Here is a 17,879-nt window from a genome sequence, read left to right on the forward strand (position 1 = left end):
GCTTGTGGTAGACTAGTCGAAGACAGTTTGAGTTAGATAAATGAGTCTATAAATGTGACCGCCGACTGTGGCTGCTGTCCATGGTGCTGATCAAAACCTGGAATTACCTGATATTAGTGAGTATGGGTAAATATTAATTTGGTACTTACCCAGCCTGCCTGTATAGGAAAAGAATCCCCCCTTGGGGTCAATCACAGACTTGCTATGTCACACTCACAGTGTCAATATTTAATAGTTGATAATACTGTTTTCACTGCCATACTGACACAATGCCATCTATTCATCAAGCAATCTATTTTATTAACCACTCGTCTAATTCTGATTTGCAGAGGAGCTAGAGTCCATCCAGTCTCAACACAATGCCCACGCAATATGAAATTAATCCTCCCCAACTACTGTTTTTAAAACTAGTTGCACTAAACAACAAACCTAAAGAGAAAATACACAACCCATGTACAACGAATCCATGCAGGAAGCCCAAAAATAGTGGAAAACGTCTTCGTATTCACACATTTTAACTGACAAAAAGCTTTACGGAAATGAGCTGTTTCCTACTAATGCATTTGAAAAGCAGTAACAGTTACTACTAATTATCCTGTTTCTGACAGCAGCTGGTTTCCTTTGATTATTATAATATTTGAAAATTAAAGAACCACTGAGCAGCATATTTGTTTCCTCTCATTATCAAAACTGCAGCATTCATTTCGGGGTGAGAAGTGAGATGAAAGTATCGCTGACAGAGAACAAACATGCCTACTTTTGATTGAATTCAAGCCTGCTGTATAATCTGATTATAGCTCAATGACAACCCAGCAAATACTGAGTAGATTTTCATCTAAGAGCAATGAATAGGAGCACGAAAAACTAAGAGCATTCGTGTTAATTAAAAAAAGATTGTTTGTTAAGACAGCCTAATAATTGTCTTGGGTTATAATGTATGAGGAAAAGCTGGACACATGAACCTGTGGATTTGTTGAGAGGAGCATGCATTTGTTCATTGACGTTTTAAGGTAAGATGCTAAATTTAATTTCAGTTACTTAATGTCATTAACTATGAGCTGACTTTTATTACATCAGCCTAATAAATGCTGTTGTTCCAGCTCACCTTTGGAGTTGTTCTTATTATGAATCAATGTCAGGAACCCCATGTAAGCTACATCGAGCTTTTATGTGTACAAAAAGGCTTTTATTTAAAATCTGGGACCAGTGGCAACCAGATGGAAAAATGAGAGGAAGATAGAGACCGCATTGCAGCACGTTATTTTCTGCCAGGCGGCTGCCCACACACACACACACACACACACACACGCACGCACGCATAAACACACTCAATTCTGACACTGCTCAGATGGCCAGGCAGCAGCTAAGCCTGAAACACTGCCAATGAATCATCTATCGCATATACATTTAACTGTTACTGTGAGCACAAGGCTCTATTCATGATCTGTAGCACAGCAAATCTCTCGGAAGTGTAGCGCTTCCATCAAAGCACTACACCTCCTGTGAAGACTAGTGTGGCTGCTTCACAACACAGCTTGCTGTAAAGCTAAAGGGCAAGTTTCTGTAAGCGTGCAGAGACGGGGTTTCATGTAAAAACTTGAACGTGGAGAAATACGACAGATAAAATCAGACTTCCAGGTGAATTTTTGACTTTTTGTCCAGTTTCAGAGGGATTGATGATTTAAGAAAATTTAGTCTATATTATAACTTTAGGCATTTTTGAAGGTTGGAGGTGGAATAACTCTTCCTGATTTAATACACTTATCTACTAAATGTCAGTTATGGACAAAACACAACTAACAACTGGGCATGTTTGTGCTTGTAAACAAGACAGAGGGAGACAGGATGGGGGAAAGGAGCAGAACAAGAGGGACAGCTGAACATAATCACATTGTCAAGAAGGTGAGATGGCGGAGAAACAGCCAAAGAGGAAAAGGTCAGAAGAATCAAAACTGAGAAAGAAGGGCTATGATCGGAAAAGGATAAAGAGCTGCTTCACCATCTGTGAGGCTTTCAAGTGCAGAGGCCTCAGAGCTTAAATGTATGAGGATAAGAGCTTCTTCTTGATGGATGGTGAAAATGAAATTTTCTGTGTTCCACAGAAAAGAAAAATACTTTTGAAATATATACAGTCCTGCAAAAAATGTTTTTTGTACCCTCCACCAAAAAACTGGAGGGGTAGTATGACATGACTTATTTGCTTTAGCTGTAGTAGCAATAATCTCAAGTATTTGTTTTCTGTATGACATTATCAGTCTCTCACATCAATGTGGAGGAATTTTGTCCCTTTCTTTTATAATTTTGTTTCTGTTGCGTGAGGTTTGTGGGTATTGTTCATGGAAAGCTCTCTTAAGGTCCCATCACAGCATTTCAATCAAGTTGAGGTCTGGACTTTGACAACTTGATTCTTCTTTTTTTTTCCAAGCAATGCTGTTGTAGATTTGCTGCTGTGCTTGGGGTCATTGTCCTGTTGCACAACCCAGTTTAGGCCAAGCTGTAGCTGTTGGACAGACGGCCTCACATTTGACTCTAGAATACTTTATAATACACGGCAGTTGATGGTTGAAGGTTCAGGAGGTTGTTTGGCTGCAAAACAAGCTCGAATCATCACCCATTCACCACTGTGCTTGACCGTTGATATGACGTGCTTATGCTGACCTGCTATTATAGGTTATCACCAAATGCGGTGCTGTGCATTATGACCAAATGTCTCAGTTTTGGTGCTGTCTATTCACAGGAAATTGTTCTAGAGGACTTGTGATTTGTTCAGATACAACTTTGCAACCCTACGTTGTGCTGCCATGTTGTTTTTAGAGAGAAGTTGCTTTCTGCTAGCAACCCTTCCAAATAACCTATATTTGTTCAGTCTTTTTCTAATTTTACTGCTATGAACTTTAACATTTCACTTGCTATCTCAGGCTTTTAGGGTCCTTAACATGTTACTCTTGTGTTTATTGCAATTTCTCTGAGCATTCCAGGTCTGAACTTCATGTGAATTTGCTGGGACAAGTGTGTATGTATGTATGTTTTCCATGTAATCTTTGTTAGTGTAGAATGATGGACTAAATTGTTTGAAAAGCCTTATAATCCACTCCTGGGAAGAATGTTTGGCTTTTTGTGTTACCATGCATCCCAATCTCAATGAGCAAGACTCACAAACTGCCAACACTTTAGCCTTTATAGAGGTGATCAGATATCATCAGTAAGTTTGATCACTGAGGTGATCAGATATCCTCAGTAAGTTTGATCACTGATCAAACTTACTGAGGATCAATCGATCAAGCCCATTTGACTATTGGGACCTGGCTATGGAGGGAATACACCGTACTCAGTTTTTCACAGGACTGCATTGTGTCTTATGAAGGCTTTATTTTGCTTTGTGGAGCTGGTGTGTTGGCACGTGTTAGCTCTACAGAAGCATATATAGCAACAGTTTGCTAGCACACTACCTAGCTAACACTGATTGAATTACTTGCTACATGGTCATTTGTTGTATCACTGATTTTGCGATTTTTACACTTAATTTTTACATTTATCTTTAGTTAACCTTTGAATCCTTGTACTATGTAGCCACACCGAAGTCAAAAAAGTTGAGCTTGGTAATGTTAATTCTTTTATTGAGTGCTAAACAACAAACCTGAGATCTCTTCCTAGTGACTGTAGTTTTGTTGTGTTTAGGATGCTCTGTTTATGTGCTTCCTGCCTTTTCTGTACAGCTAATACTATTCATCATTGTGCCATTAACTTTGCTTTGTGCATCCATTAAGTCTGGGGTCCGAACTTCTAAAGGACCACTTTGTTGTGACATTAAAGTAAAGGCAGTGCTGCACAGATGATCCTGCACCATTTTTTTTTTCTTTTGGCTTTGCAGAATCTATTTTTAGCCACGGTCAAAAAGAATTCACAGAGTGACGTCATGAGATTAAACAAACAACAATCAGAGCTGGGGCAGCTGTAGGATGCAGCTGGTGTCAGCAGTTAAGCTGTTGTTTTGACAATTATGACATAACATCATTCCCCTGAGGCGTTGACTCATAGTTTCTGGGAAAACAGCTTTTGTTCTCACAGGTGAAAAATCATACTTTTAACAGAAACATGGAGCACTTACCTGTGAGTCTGCGTTGAGGACTTTGATCCTCTGGGTGGAGATAAACAGATCAACCTCGGTAAGGGTTTGGGCGTCTCCATCTGCGCTCTGAAGCAACATACAGACAGAAGAGTTTGTTAAATCACCTGCGTCTGGCTGTTTAAGATGTTTGTGTCAAGCCTGACTGTTCATTGTGCACGCAGCTGTCTGAATAGTGTCTGTTTTAAATGTGGGAATGCCTTTTTTTAATTGCCAAAACTCATGCATTCAAAGCTTAGTGCCCAGTTAGAAAAGTCCTTGTTACATGGACATGTTACTGAGTCTAGAGGTGAGGTAGCAAAGGAAGAAAAAGAAAGTGTTTGGCAGTAGCGTTAGTTTGCATCAATAGTCCTGGCACGAGGATGGGCGAGCTGGCATGGAAACAAGAAACAGCTTAACACTAAACCCCTACCAGCTGGCTGTTACACCAGTGAGAGTAATGCAGCCTCAGCACACAACAAGCTTGTGCACATTTCCCTCTAATCTCTCTGTGCAGAAATCTAATAAAACTATGCTTGTTTTAGTTGAATTAAAACTGTCTTATGTACTTAAATAAGGCAATCTCATAGACAAATAAAACACGTGGTTAACATTTGTTTCAAGCAATAAACGGTAAACCTTTTTTGGTGGTGGTGGGGGGGGGGGGGGGGGGGGGGACTGTGACCTGTCATTAGTTCATCATTTTCTGTCCATATCCAGTATCAGAAAATACAATGAATAGTAATTAATTTTCTTTAGGGTACAAACTAGTTTTTGCAAACATAAGTTGTGGCTGGCATGTGATTTACATTTGCCTACATTTGGCCTTGAGGTAGAAGATTTTTCTGTTTAATATGTCACGCTTTGTTTCCTTGTCCGGTCTTGGTATGTGTGAGGAAGCTACGACCGCTGGCTCGCTGACCTTTTTCTAGAAATCTTGCAAACCCTTTAAGCTTCAGAGTTTTTGGTTAGAGAGAAGAAATGACAACTCTTACACATGATTAAAGCCAGTTATATCACTTTAATGACTAAAATGATTATAGATTTTTGAACCTATGGTAGAAAAATACATAAATATTTTTAATCTGTGGAACTTCTTATGCTTTTCCTCATTTTTTCTTATATTTATACTGTAACAGTGTCAGACTAAATCTGACAGACAAAATCTTCAGGCTTCAGATTGATCTAAACGCTTCAGACACTATTGGTTACTATTGGTCTGTACTGTGTCTTGGAGACACACATAATATGGTCGGTTCGGACACAAAGCTTGGGTTGTAAGCACAGCGGCCCGACCCACCTGCTGTTCTGTTTGAGAAGGACAGCCAATCAGCATTAAGTCTTAATGGGATAGAAGCTTCAGACACAGAATCCCCTTATTATAAATTCATGATAATAATTCATGTCAGTAACACGTTACGCTACTTTGTTTCAGTGGTTGTTTAGTCTAATATAAAAGCAACTCTGTTTCCATATAAGGAAAATAAATATTCTAGGTAAACAAAGCACTCTTTAGCCCCTACAATAGTAAATGTTAATGTTGTCTATAGGCAATGCTTATCTTGTCTATACGGGAATGTGATTTAATCACTAAAGTGATCTCTTTTGCATTTTTCTAATGTAACATAATATTCACTCGGTTCAATTTATCCTAATTATTTTACGTAAGAAATTGGCAAAAGGGTCACTGAATGAGTCACAGTATGAGACGCGCAAAACATACAAAAACACATTAAATATACCCCTGATGTATCAGTACAATAGAAAATTAACTCTAACCCTACGGTATGTTTTGGAGAATAACAATATGTACAATAACAATATGACTGGAAATAAAAGAAAAAAAATAGTCTCTAATGTGTGTGCGTGGGATGTATTTGCATCACATTTATTTCAGTTATTTCTTTGTTCTTTCCATATACAGTGCTTGACAATTTTTTTTAGCCCACCACCCAGTCTAAGTGACAGTACTGGTTATAACCCAAAGGATTTTAATGCTTCTGTAATGGTTAATCCTGCATATTTCTAATACTAAAAAACAAAAGACTGAAAAACACAGTGAAGCACATCATTTAATTTTGATTAAAATCCTAAATTACAGTTATTTACTTGCATTCCTGAACAAAAACATTAGTTTGACTGTTATGCTTGAATAATTTATGGCATCTCAGAGAAGTGGGCCGGCTCAAATTTGGGTATATAAAATGACTCACTTTGGTATTTGCCTAATAAATAACAATATAATTGTTAGTTTTAAAGAGTTCTACAATATTTCTGGAGATACAGATTTCTTTTTCCGCAGACAGAAGGACAGAGATAAACCTGACACAGATTTGCTGAACTCAGTGCATGAACATTCAAGTGTTTGAGACACAAATGGAAAAGGATACACAGACAGGCAAATATGAAGTCAAAAAATAAAAGGTGAGAGTGGAAGTAAAGTGGCCAAAGGGTCTTTCTTTTTGTTCCGTTTATTACACACCGCCTTTTTCTTGATTTTGGCAGCCTTCTGTACCCTCTGGCAGGCAGGCAGGCAGGCAGGCAGGCAGGCAGGCAGGCGTTGGGACGGGACGGGACAAGGTCAGCAGATACAGGAGCACAAAAAACAGGAGGAAGAGGAGGAGGAAATAAAGAAGGTAAATAAAAGAAGGTAAGACAGTAAAGCCCCAAACCAAAAGGCAGGTGTGCTGTCGCTGCTCTCACAAACAGGAAGAGTGACAGAAAGAAAGAGAGCGAGAGAGGAGGAGTGTGTTTGTTGAGAAAGCGTTTCGCACAGCCATATTGGTTATCACAACAGCAATTACAGATGGTAATAATTGCTTCTTTAAAAAAACAAACAAAAAGCGTGTAGACATGGACTGACACTGTTCCTGCATTCTTCACAAAGCTTTTTAAGCTACTGTGCTGAACAAAGCATTTAATCAACACACAGACAAACTCTGTCATTCAGATCAAACGCACGGGCGCTGCTCTTACCGACTTTCACGTTTACGACACAGTCTAAATGCTGCTAGCAGAAAAGACATGCTGGAAAAAACAATCAACAACACACACAGAGAACGGGGGCGATAAGCCCTGTGCAAGGATTTCAACTCTCTGCTTTGGGTTTGTTTGGTTTTTGGGTTCTTTTTTTTTTCAAGGTCAAGTCACTGTGTTTGGAATTAAAGAGCTTAGCTAATATGGAGACAGTTTTACTGAGCTAATGGGTGTGATTAGTTCATCAGTAACACTGTTCATGTAGTGGGCTCTAACAGTTGACCTTAGATAACTAATCTTTAGGAGGACTCTTAGCTCTCGGTAATCTTTCAATTTATCCCCTCCGTATAAGGTTCAAGCTGAGCTGCTGGCCTTCCTTCCATCTACCATCGACCAGAGGAAATTATCTTGACATTACATTTTCGAGTGCAGGCCTGGATGTTTGCCTGAGCCACTGCTGCAAAGCTGTAACCACCAACACAGTATTAATAACAGCCCAGAGGGAAGTGTCTTTTTCCAGCTTTCAATCTGTAAAGTTTCCTCTTCTGTGATCGGCTCTCAGGAAGACAAACATCTGAGGCTTTGAGCAACACCTACTGCTCTGCTGACGAGGAGCAAGGGGGGGGGGGGGGGGGGGGTAGTGAAAGGGAATGGGGGGGGGGGGGGGTTGAAACTTCATAAATATTACATCAAACAGCGAGTTGACATCATGGCACAAAGATCTGCATAAACAGCCTACACAGCTCTGCTACAATTTACCTGCCATACTTCTTTTTGCTCAGTTCAGCACCACAGGGTGCGAACCTGTGCTTTATTATACTACACAGATGCTTCCTTGGGTTGATGTGAGGCAAAAATACAAGTGTGGCAGAAATATACTCTAGTCAACTTGTTTTTATTTAAATAGCACATATTTATAAAGAACAGGAGAGGACACGAGGTTCTTTCTATGTGTGGTTTGCGTTAAGCCGACAGTCTCCATTTCAGTGTTTAAGGTCGGTTGCTATAGTGCTATTCATTCGGTTCACAAGGGATAAATGAATTATATAATGAAGGGCCAATCGAGGGAAATCACTGAGAGAAAACGGCTGATTTGCTGCAGTCGGTTGGAGAAGATTTTGTGCAGGCAGACAACTGTGTGGCAAAGAGCGAGTGATAAAAGTGCACATGGACAGTCATGCCAGCGACACAGTTCTGTAAATTGCACTTCATGGTTGCGATGATGACATTGTGGGCAATGTTTACAGCAGCTCTGCCTGTTCAACCAAGGTCTCAGTTCCTAGGCTGTAAACAACCTTCATTCTTTAGTGAAATCTGCTGATTGAATGACACGTTTAATTAACACACTGTAAGAGACCTTTGTGTCAGTCATGTCTTCACTTCTTGAAAAGCGGTTTAGGGATGCTGGGTAAGGATGCAGGGGGTAGGACTCCCTTGCAGTACCTGCTCTATTCACACGCAGGCTTTGTAGTGTAGAGCTGGCAGGATGAAGTCTGTTTAATGTTGAGTCTGACTGATCTGGACACATGCTGGTCTATCACATACTGCCTCTCCAGGTGATGCCTCGAAAAATTCAGGCCTTCGGGGCATGTGTGAAACCCACTGTAACTCTTTCAGAAAGACTGGCCGACAACACTGAAGATTCAACTTTTGTTAATAGATATTCTATTAAAAATAACTAAAGGAAATCAACTAAACATTCATTCGGTATCTTTTCCAAAATTTGTACAGTCATAAACAAATGTACACCCATTAACTTTTGTATTGACGTTTTCACACTACATTTTTTTCATATTAACACTTACACATTTCTAGCAATGCTCAGGAACATTTTGATATGTATTAATATTTTTGCACTGCTAACTCTCAACCCTAAGCTAATCTGAAGAACACGACAATAAGGATAGGGCTGAGGGCTATGTGACATAATTAGTGTTCTGTCTTAACCCTTTATAGGGCAAGGAAGCTTAAATGCTAACTAAATGTTAACTTAAACTGACATCAAAACTGGCTTTCTCATGCCTCACTGTGAAGTTGTAAAACTACATGGATAAAACAGAGAGAATGAGGAGGAACTTCTCCCCCCGGGCTATTCGGGCCCTGAACCAGGTGTAGGACTGGACTCTTTGAATTTGGATTTCTCCTAACCGGTCAGCAAAGATCCGACAATGTGACAAATAGGGATGTTATTGCATCTGATCAATCAGCAGTGCTCTTCCTGAATTTGGGAAATTGGGTTTATTAGCACAAGACATGAGAAGTCCATTTTTAGACATACACCAGTCTAGTGAACCATACTTGTGTTAACTCTAAAACGAATCCTTATCATAAATGACAATAGTAGTCAATAATATATTGGATGTTACCACAGGAAATTTAACTTATAGGCATTTTCAAGCTATAAATCGTAACATATGTGATTTTGTTCGTTTATGACCTTATAGTAGTTTTTAGTATACTTCCAGATTGCATATATTTGTTTATTTTTACTGTGAATGTTATTTACTGTTAAATCAATTTAGTAATTCAGTGATGTGGATTATTTTGTTTTGATTCAGCGACATATAAAAAGACTAAGGGCTACTAACAGTAGTTATAATGTTATTTTTTGGCTCAATACTGACTCAGAAATATACTCTCTCTTCTCCCATGCACATGTCTATTTATGAAAGCCTGCCCATTAAGTATCATGACATAGGATAGCACAGCATCCATATGAGTCTGTACACATGCTCAGCTCAGTGAATGAGCTGAAATGAACCTAAATATTTGAAGAAAAGTATAAATGTTTAGCCATATCGTCTTTTTAGATATCAATGCCACCTCACAGCAGCTTCACCGAGTACCATGAAGCAGCAGGCTGTGACTACACCTTGATATGTGTGTTATATTTGTGAAACATGTCAGCGCAGTCAAGATACATACGTTTTCCTTTGAGTTTATGTGTGTTTTCCCTATATTTTCATATACAAACCTTATGGAAACTCTAATTATGTAGGATTGTCCCTTAATAATTACATGAACAAAATTATATGTTTGTTTATTTCACACAAGCATAAGAAACCTGCAAAATGTGGCTAAAACGGAGACAATACAACCAATATGAGAAGCTTAAACAGACTTTGGTCACACGTCGATTAACAAGTCTTATTTCAGCATGTAACTTTCTAAAAGTAGACCACTACGGAGGCGGTCATTCAATATTTAGAATAACATCAAAGCTTGTATTCACACGAGAGGGAGATAAAAGAGGCCAGTGCTCGGTTAGCAACTACGCACCAGAACGTTAGCACTAATGTCATCTTGTCACGACACGAGATGACATCAGTCACCTGGCAGAGGGACTGCGAGCCCAAAACAGATAAATGTGACCAGTACCATAAGTCTGACAGTCTAGTTTGTCATAAGAGATGTTTTATCACAAGAGCTCTGGACAGTGATGAAAAGCTTCTCCAAACTAACATCAAATGAGCCTCTTTGAGCTGCACTAGCACCATCCACAGCACTTTTCTGAAACATCATTTTTGTAATGATATTAGTGAACAGCAGGGAGGCTCACATGCCAGAAGCCCCATTATCCAGTCGGCTGTGACGAACACACGTGCCCTGAAGTCTAATCTGGCCAAGTTTTTCAGCTGCCCTAAAAGACCACTGATGCTTAATACATGACTATACTGCTTAGAAAAAATAATTAATATCCATGTACTGTATATTTCATTTGGAAGTTTGTGGGTATGAGTTAAGAAATAATGTCATAGCTGTTATAAATGACTAAATATAACAGAATATTCTGCAGTACCAGGATTTTGTTTGTGTTTTCCCATTCTATGCATGTACAGTAATGTGAAAAATGACACTGTATCAGGAATACACTCTCTGTATTAGTCATGTAATGCCACTGAGTGTTCCTGTAAGGCTTCTATGTCCTTTTATATGTCTTTAGGTACATTTGAATGTTTCTGGTGCTGCTTAAACAACAACAGAATGATGGCACATCTGTTAGAAATTAGAGAACCGTCACTGAATAAAAAGCTCCGTCCGAAGGGAACGGCCTCTCAGCAGCTTCCTACTGGAGGAACTGTTTATTCAACTAATACATATTTCCAGATACTTAGGATCACCGGCAGTACTTCCTGGTGACTTGGGACTACCGCAACCTCACTGCTGCTACTAGTGCTACTTCTCATCATCAATATTTGTTGAAGTTACAAATGATGTGGCTGACTACCCAACAGGGCAGCTGTAAATTACAACCCATGACCGACCCAGCTGGCTCTGATATTCACAGTTCTTCAGACTCAATTAGGGACTACAAAGCATTATGGAACCAGAGGAAAAACACTTTGCAACCAAAATTAGTCTTTAATGTTGTTAGGGCTGTCACGATGTGAGATTTTCCCTACATAATTATGTTAGCCATAGGAAATATTGCAAAAATTAAAGAAAAAAAGAAATGAAAATGGTCCCTGTGGTTTCTGTGAGAACTTATTTGCTCTTTGTTATTTCCTTCCTCTGCCTTCTGTTACAATGATTCATGTCTTTTTTTACTTTCTATTTAACTTTGACAGCTGCATTTTTACTCCTTTGTGATCGTCCGCATTATCCCCAGAGTTTTCCACGTACGTCTCATCATTCAATCAATTCTCCGTGTATATATAGCCCTCTTAAGCCTTGCTATCGGTTCGCTCTGTCTCCCTCTGTGTCCTCTCCTCAGCATACCTTAGCACACTTAGCTCTATTTATTGCTGTGCTTTGTGGATCTGACACAGAGGCTATGTGAACCATGTGGGTGCAGAGAGGAGGTGGGTTGCAATCTTTTTAAAAAAAAAGGAAAAAAAAGGATAAAGCCATTAGTAATCTAACAGAAGCAACAAACTGTGTAAATGTCTTCGGAACATCTGAAAAGATTATTCTGTTGTCTCTAATAAGGCAAATAACAAGCCTAAACCAGCCTGACCAAATGTCACTGACATGTGCAGTGCTCAGTTTGCACAGCTAGAACAGAGCAGCAAACTCTTGTAACTCAATCGGGCCAGCTGGAAAGTGCAGAGCACAAGGCGCAGGGCACAGTTGCACATTTTAAGAGGCTAGTATTAAGAAAGCAAGGAAAAGCAGTAACAAGGGCAGACAACAAATTGGTAATTAAATTAAGAATTTAAGTCCAGCCTGCTCATCTCCAACTGCTTCACTTAACAACCCAACAACAGCCTGACTCCACCTGTGTAGGTGAGCACAGATTAAATTGGAGAGTTGCAATAAACTTGACTCTTGAGCTGAATCATGGCTGTGCTGCCACTGGGTTGTTATCACCATGTTGTCATATCCGTGTTTCTGACATGATATTGCTGTTTCATATTATTTACTATCACCAGTATATTGTGACACCTATATTGTGAAAGCACAAGGAAGTGTGATTGTCTGTATGACTCAGAAATGCAGCGGTAACTGTGTCTTCGTATGTGAATCGGTGCACGAGTGGGTGTTTTTGAGTACCTTGACCCTGCTGACGGCCTCCTGGGCCTGCATCATTCGGATGTTCTTGGAGGGGTTCCTCTCAGACAGCAGCTGAGTGGAGCCCAGGTAGTTAGCAGCAAAGATAATCCCATCAATCAGGTCTTCTGGCTCACAGGGTCCTGGGACTGAGCCAGGGAGAGGCAGAGAGGATGGTGATTAAGAGGGAGACAAAGGGAAAGACAAAGCATGTTTAGACTGAAAGGGTGGAGCGTGCAGCGGAGAAGGTATTTTAATTACTGCAGTCAGTGTGCTGCGTGAAGAAAAAGAAGCCAAACACTGGAGATATAGTGATAAACGGCTGGATAGGCCTCAGCAGTGAAATGGCCACCGGCTGTGAGCTAATGGAGGTGCAGTGCTAACAGGAGCTGTGATTAATCTGCATCTGTGATATCCTGTGATATCTAGATGTGGACTCTCAGACACCCACTTTGGAGCACAATGTGCCACCATGATCTGATGGCAACTAAAGCCTTTTAAAACATACTGTTAGCCCTAGATCATGCCCAAAGGCAGGGAAGTACTGTAACTTATTGTGATTACTTGGTTTTTATTCCAAAATTTGAATTTCACCACCAAACAGATGTGCAGATGAACTTACCATCGACAAAGCTGGGGAAGGATGCGACCTTCTTTGTAGGCTGGAAGACAGAAACAGGTAATAGCAGATAAATGTTATGAATAGACTTACAGTGAATTACATACTGTACTTCTCTGCTGTTTCAAAATAAACGTGCTAAACTTCAAATTCTTTAAATAAACTTGACTTCAAATATGCCATCATGAAAGACACACTAGCAAAACAAGGCTTTCACAATAGTTGAAAGACCAGTGACGCCAAATTTACAGAATTATTCCTTTCATAGACAAAAACTATGATGAAATGTATTTACACAATCATCAACAAACAAAAACGAGATGAAAATGTTCTGCAGAGACGAGATCCAATCAGAACTAATTAAGTTGTGCAGAAAGGCGGGACGAGTTGGGAAGTGATCTTCTTCTCCACACATACAGACACCCTTTGCGTTTGATGTCAAGGAAAATAATATGATTAGTAAACCATGTGGAGCAACTCTCACCAGTAATAGCATGGCAAACTGAAGTTTTAGTCTATTATAATTATGACATTTAGTCAAATAGAACTAGACTGAAAGTAAAAGAACTTAGATGCCTAAATTATGACTACAGCTGCACGACATTTTAGTCACAAGACTATGACTAAAGCTAAATCAGAATTTGCTGTCAAAATGAACACTGACACAGATAAAAGCATTTAAACCTTGCAGCTCCAGAATCTCCACGTGCCTGACTTGCTAAAAAGCACTATGGAAGCCGGAAAAGCCCGACTGCAAAGAGATATCGTATCCACGAGGGATGAGGAAGCTTTAGATGGCCACAGGGAGATTCATGAGATTCAAACACTGATCCTGGTGATACCACTGAGCCTTCCCTCCATATTCAGAGATTCTGCTCCCCTCAAGGACAAGGAAGTAAGGGTGGAGGGAGGGTGGTGGGAGGGTGGAACGGGGGCATCCTCCCACCGCAGACGTCTCGATGAGAAATGGCTCTCATAAAACCACAAGCAGAATGCTAGTCAATTATCAGGATGCTATCATGCCGAAAGCAGAGGACATGAGCTGAGGTTGTAATTACACAATTACTCATTTACTTAAATGGTCACACACACACACATGCACGCACAAACATAACCATATGGATGCACGCACACATAAACAACAATATATCCTGTGCAAACAACCTCGGGGTAGATAAATGACAAAGAAGGAAACGCTGCGACAGGATATCCAGAGAACGTCTTACCTCTGGTACGTTGTTGTTCTCCAGGGGGACGTTGAGGTCGGACCGCTGCTGTTTTCTGGGTTGCTCTGCGCCATTGCTCACCTGGCATGCCAACACAGAAGAACAGGTGCAAGGAAATTACAATGTGCAGGAAACGGAGGTTTTTAATGTGTAGCCAGCACTGTAACCAACAAGGTGAGTCAAAATGCTGTATCCAAGTCTCGTTTTGTGTACTTGTTTGAAGTTTTAAGCCACAAATACTACTGAAATTAAGCCCCAACGCCCCCTGATGCGGGGGCAAAAGGCAGGAGATCAGTTAGGCTTGGGGCTTAAGAGGTTAAGAAAACAAGCAGTATCGGTTCAAACCACTGGAATATAGTTCAGTTTGGTCTTTTAACAGTCTGCTCTTTTGTCAATTACACAATACATCCAGTAGATGCCACACAGATGCATATTTTAAATGTATTTCATATTTTAATGATGGATTAATCATTTAGAGTCTATCATCACATTCAGTATTCTTCTTCTTCTTCTCCTTTCGGCTACTCGTTTTAGGATCATCTGCCTCCATCTCATCATATCCTTAGCATCCTCCTCTGTCACACCAACCCTCTGCATGCCCTCCTTCACTACATCCACGAGTCTTCCCTGTGGTCTTCCTCTATCCCTCCTGCCTGGCAGCTCCATATTCAACTGTCCAGTATATCCAATATCCCTCCTCAGCTCATGTCCAAACCATCTCAGCCTTGCCTCTCTAACTTTGTCTCCAAACCGCTCACCCTGAGCGGTCCCTCTGATGTACTTATTTCTAATCCTCTCCTTAGGTCCTGTGGGTCTTCATTCAGCTCGGCCCACTCCAAATCTGCCTCCTATCACTTTATCAGTGCCAATGTCTCCAAACCATACATCACAGCAGGTCTCACTACAATCTGATAAAACCTTCGCTTTCACTCTTGCAGCTATCCTTCCATCACAAATCACCCTGAAACTTGAATCCACCTACTCCACCCTGCCTGCTCTCTCTTTTCCATCTCTCTTGTGCACTGTCCATTTCTGTGGATGGTTGACCACAGGTATTTAAACTTTATGAATGAAAATTAGTCTTTTTCTGTTCTCAGACATGTTCAAAAACTGGAGCATCATTGATGATGGCATGCGTCTTTCAATTATCCAGTGCAGCAGTCGGTATAGCCAGAACCATAACTTAGTAGGATGGAAAACACCCTTTCATTCCCCTGGATGCCCATTTTGCAGTCCACAATGGCTCATTAACATTTAATTGTATTAGTGGCGCAAATAAAATCCTCCTTCCAAGAAATCCCCCCCACTCCTCCTCCACAGCAAAGCAGTAAAGAAATGTGAAATTCAGAGGAAAAGCCCATGCTGTCATGCAGCTGCATAGCCTCCTTTGCGAACAGAAAAGCAGACATAAAGTTCTAATCAGTATTCACTGTGCCGCCCAACTCAGTTGTGCAAACAACCATTAAATTGATGAGATTCATGTTGTTGTTGGGAGGGATGGAATGCCAAACTGTGATGGTCTACAAAACTACATTTATGAGCAGCATCCCAAGTGAGTCCAGCCCACTGTACATTTTACAAATAGCCTTTATGTGCAACTGAACCATCAATAAATCAGCACTGCTTCAATCATCGGTGCAAATAGCATTCACAAGACACACACCAAATGATTGGCAGCTTCTGCTAATGTGTGCATATGTACAAGACAGGACTCACTTGTCCAATCACCCTCAAGTCTGAACTAAAATTAGGAGACATCCGCTACTTTTCTATAAAGTATCTTCAGCTAGAAGCAACATATCACTCAGCTGTCTTCAGCGATAATTACCTTTATCAGGCTGTGATGAATGCTCATCAGATTAACACATAATGGCACGCACATAAAATAAAATGTAAAAAGCATTTCAAGTAGTCTCTCTGTGATGTCCAGCTCCATATTTTTGTTACTAGATTAGTTCTAGTTCTAATTTATTTATCTAATATTGCTCCATGCAGATCTTCTGATTGGCTGCCACACAGGAGGTTTGCACATTAGTTGCATTTTCTGTGCTCAGACAGGGGCATTTGTCTTATTACCATATTGAGAATATCTGCTATATCTGACATTATAAAGAGACAACAGCAGAAAAAACTGGGATCTCAATATTTAACACCCTGGATTTGAGATACGAGAATTTGCCACAGAACCACCAAAAAAAACTTGTGAGACATTTCACTATTTCATGAACTTGCTGACAGCAACAACTATCAAAAAACTTGGGACTGGGAAACAAAAGGCTAAAAAAAATCAAAATCAGGCAGCACTGCATTAAAAACAGGCCTGATTCTGTCATGGAAAACACTGCATGGGCTCAGGAAGACTTCCATAAATCTCTGTCTGTTAACACAGTTCAATGTGCCATCCACAAATGGAGGTTAAAGCTCTATGGTGCAAAGAAGAAGCCATCTGTGAATATGATCCAGAAATATCGCCATCCTCTGGGCCAAGGCTCATTTAAAATGGACTGAGGCAAAGTGGAAAACTGTTTTGTAGTCCGCTGAATCCAAATTTGAAATTCATTTAAATACATGGACTCCAAGTCCTGCAGAACGAAGAGGAGAGGCTCCATCAGGCTTGTTATCAGCGCTCGGTTTTAGAGCAACATGGTGTTTTTTTTCCAGGAAAACCCTTAAATGTTTTATCAAGACAATGCAAAACATGTACTCCAGCTATAAGAACAGCAAGGCTTTGTAGTAGAAGAGTCCAGAATGAAATGGCCTGCTTTCACTCCAGATGTTTTATCAACTGAAACATTTGAAGCATAATGAAATGAAAAATACTACAAAGAAGAGCCAGGACTGTTGAACAACTACAATCCTATATCAGACAAAAATGGGACAACATTCCTCTCCCAAAAATCCAGACACTGGTCACCTACACAGATGGAAACGTGGCCATGTCCAAACCTTTTTAGGTGTGTTGTTGACATCAAATTAAAAATGAGCTAATATTTTTGCTGAAATATTAAAATGTTTAAACATTTGACATTTTTTTCTGTGTTGTATTGTGAATAAAATCTAGACTTATGAGATTTTGTAATTATTTTCTTATGTTTTATTTTTATTTACTTACAAAGCGTTTTGACTGTTTTAGGTTGGCTTTGTATTTATGACTGAAAATGAGAGAACACATAAAAATATAGCTAATTGCAATACTACTTGTGTACAAGCATAGTCTTTAAACACTGGCCGTTTTAAGAAAAGCTTTGGATCCACCTAAATAAACTCTGCTAAAATCGCACCATTATTAATGTGAAAATGGCTTCTTTTAGTGAATCAAACACCAAGCTCTAAAAAACCCAACTGGATTGCTTTACGGTAGGAAAAGGAGCCCAGAACAAATTTTAAGCAAGTAAAAAGAAAAGTAACTGAGAAAGGTTATTGTGAGAAATTCTGTTTGCAAAATGTCAAAGCTGAAAACACA

At 39.9% G+C, this 17,879-nt stretch overlaps 1 protein-coding gene across 3 annotated transcripts in view; it reads right to left on the minus strand.

The window, feature by feature from the left end:
- apba2b (amyloid beta (A4) precursor protein-binding, family A, member 2b) overlaps positions 1-17,879 on the minus strand; it is a 79,204-nt gene that overhangs the window by 10,012 nt on the left and 51,313 nt on the right. For all 3 annotated transcript variants that reach the window (XM_026166958.1, XM_026166944.1, XM_026166948.1), the window contains 5 exons: positions 14,417-14,497; positions 13,194-13,233; positions 12,575-12,720; positions 6,588-6,623; positions 4,109-4,195 (listed from right to left, as the gene is read on the minus strand). In XM_026166958.1, coding sequence (XP_026022743.1) covers positions 4,109-4,195; positions 6,588-6,623; positions 12,575-12,720; positions 13,194-13,233; positions 14,417-14,497 — 390 coding nt within the window. The remainder of the gene's footprint in view (positions 1-4,108; positions 4,196-6,587; positions 6,624-12,574; positions 12,721-13,193; positions 13,234-14,416; positions 14,498-17,879) is intronic.

This window comes from Astatotilapia calliptera, chromosome 1, assembly GCF_900246225.1.
Source record: "Astatotilapia calliptera chromosome 1, fAstCal1.2, whole genome shotgun sequence".
Classification (NCBI taxonomy): Eukaryota; Metazoa; Chordata; class Actinopteri; order Cichliformes; family Cichlidae; genus Astatotilapia; species Astatotilapia calliptera.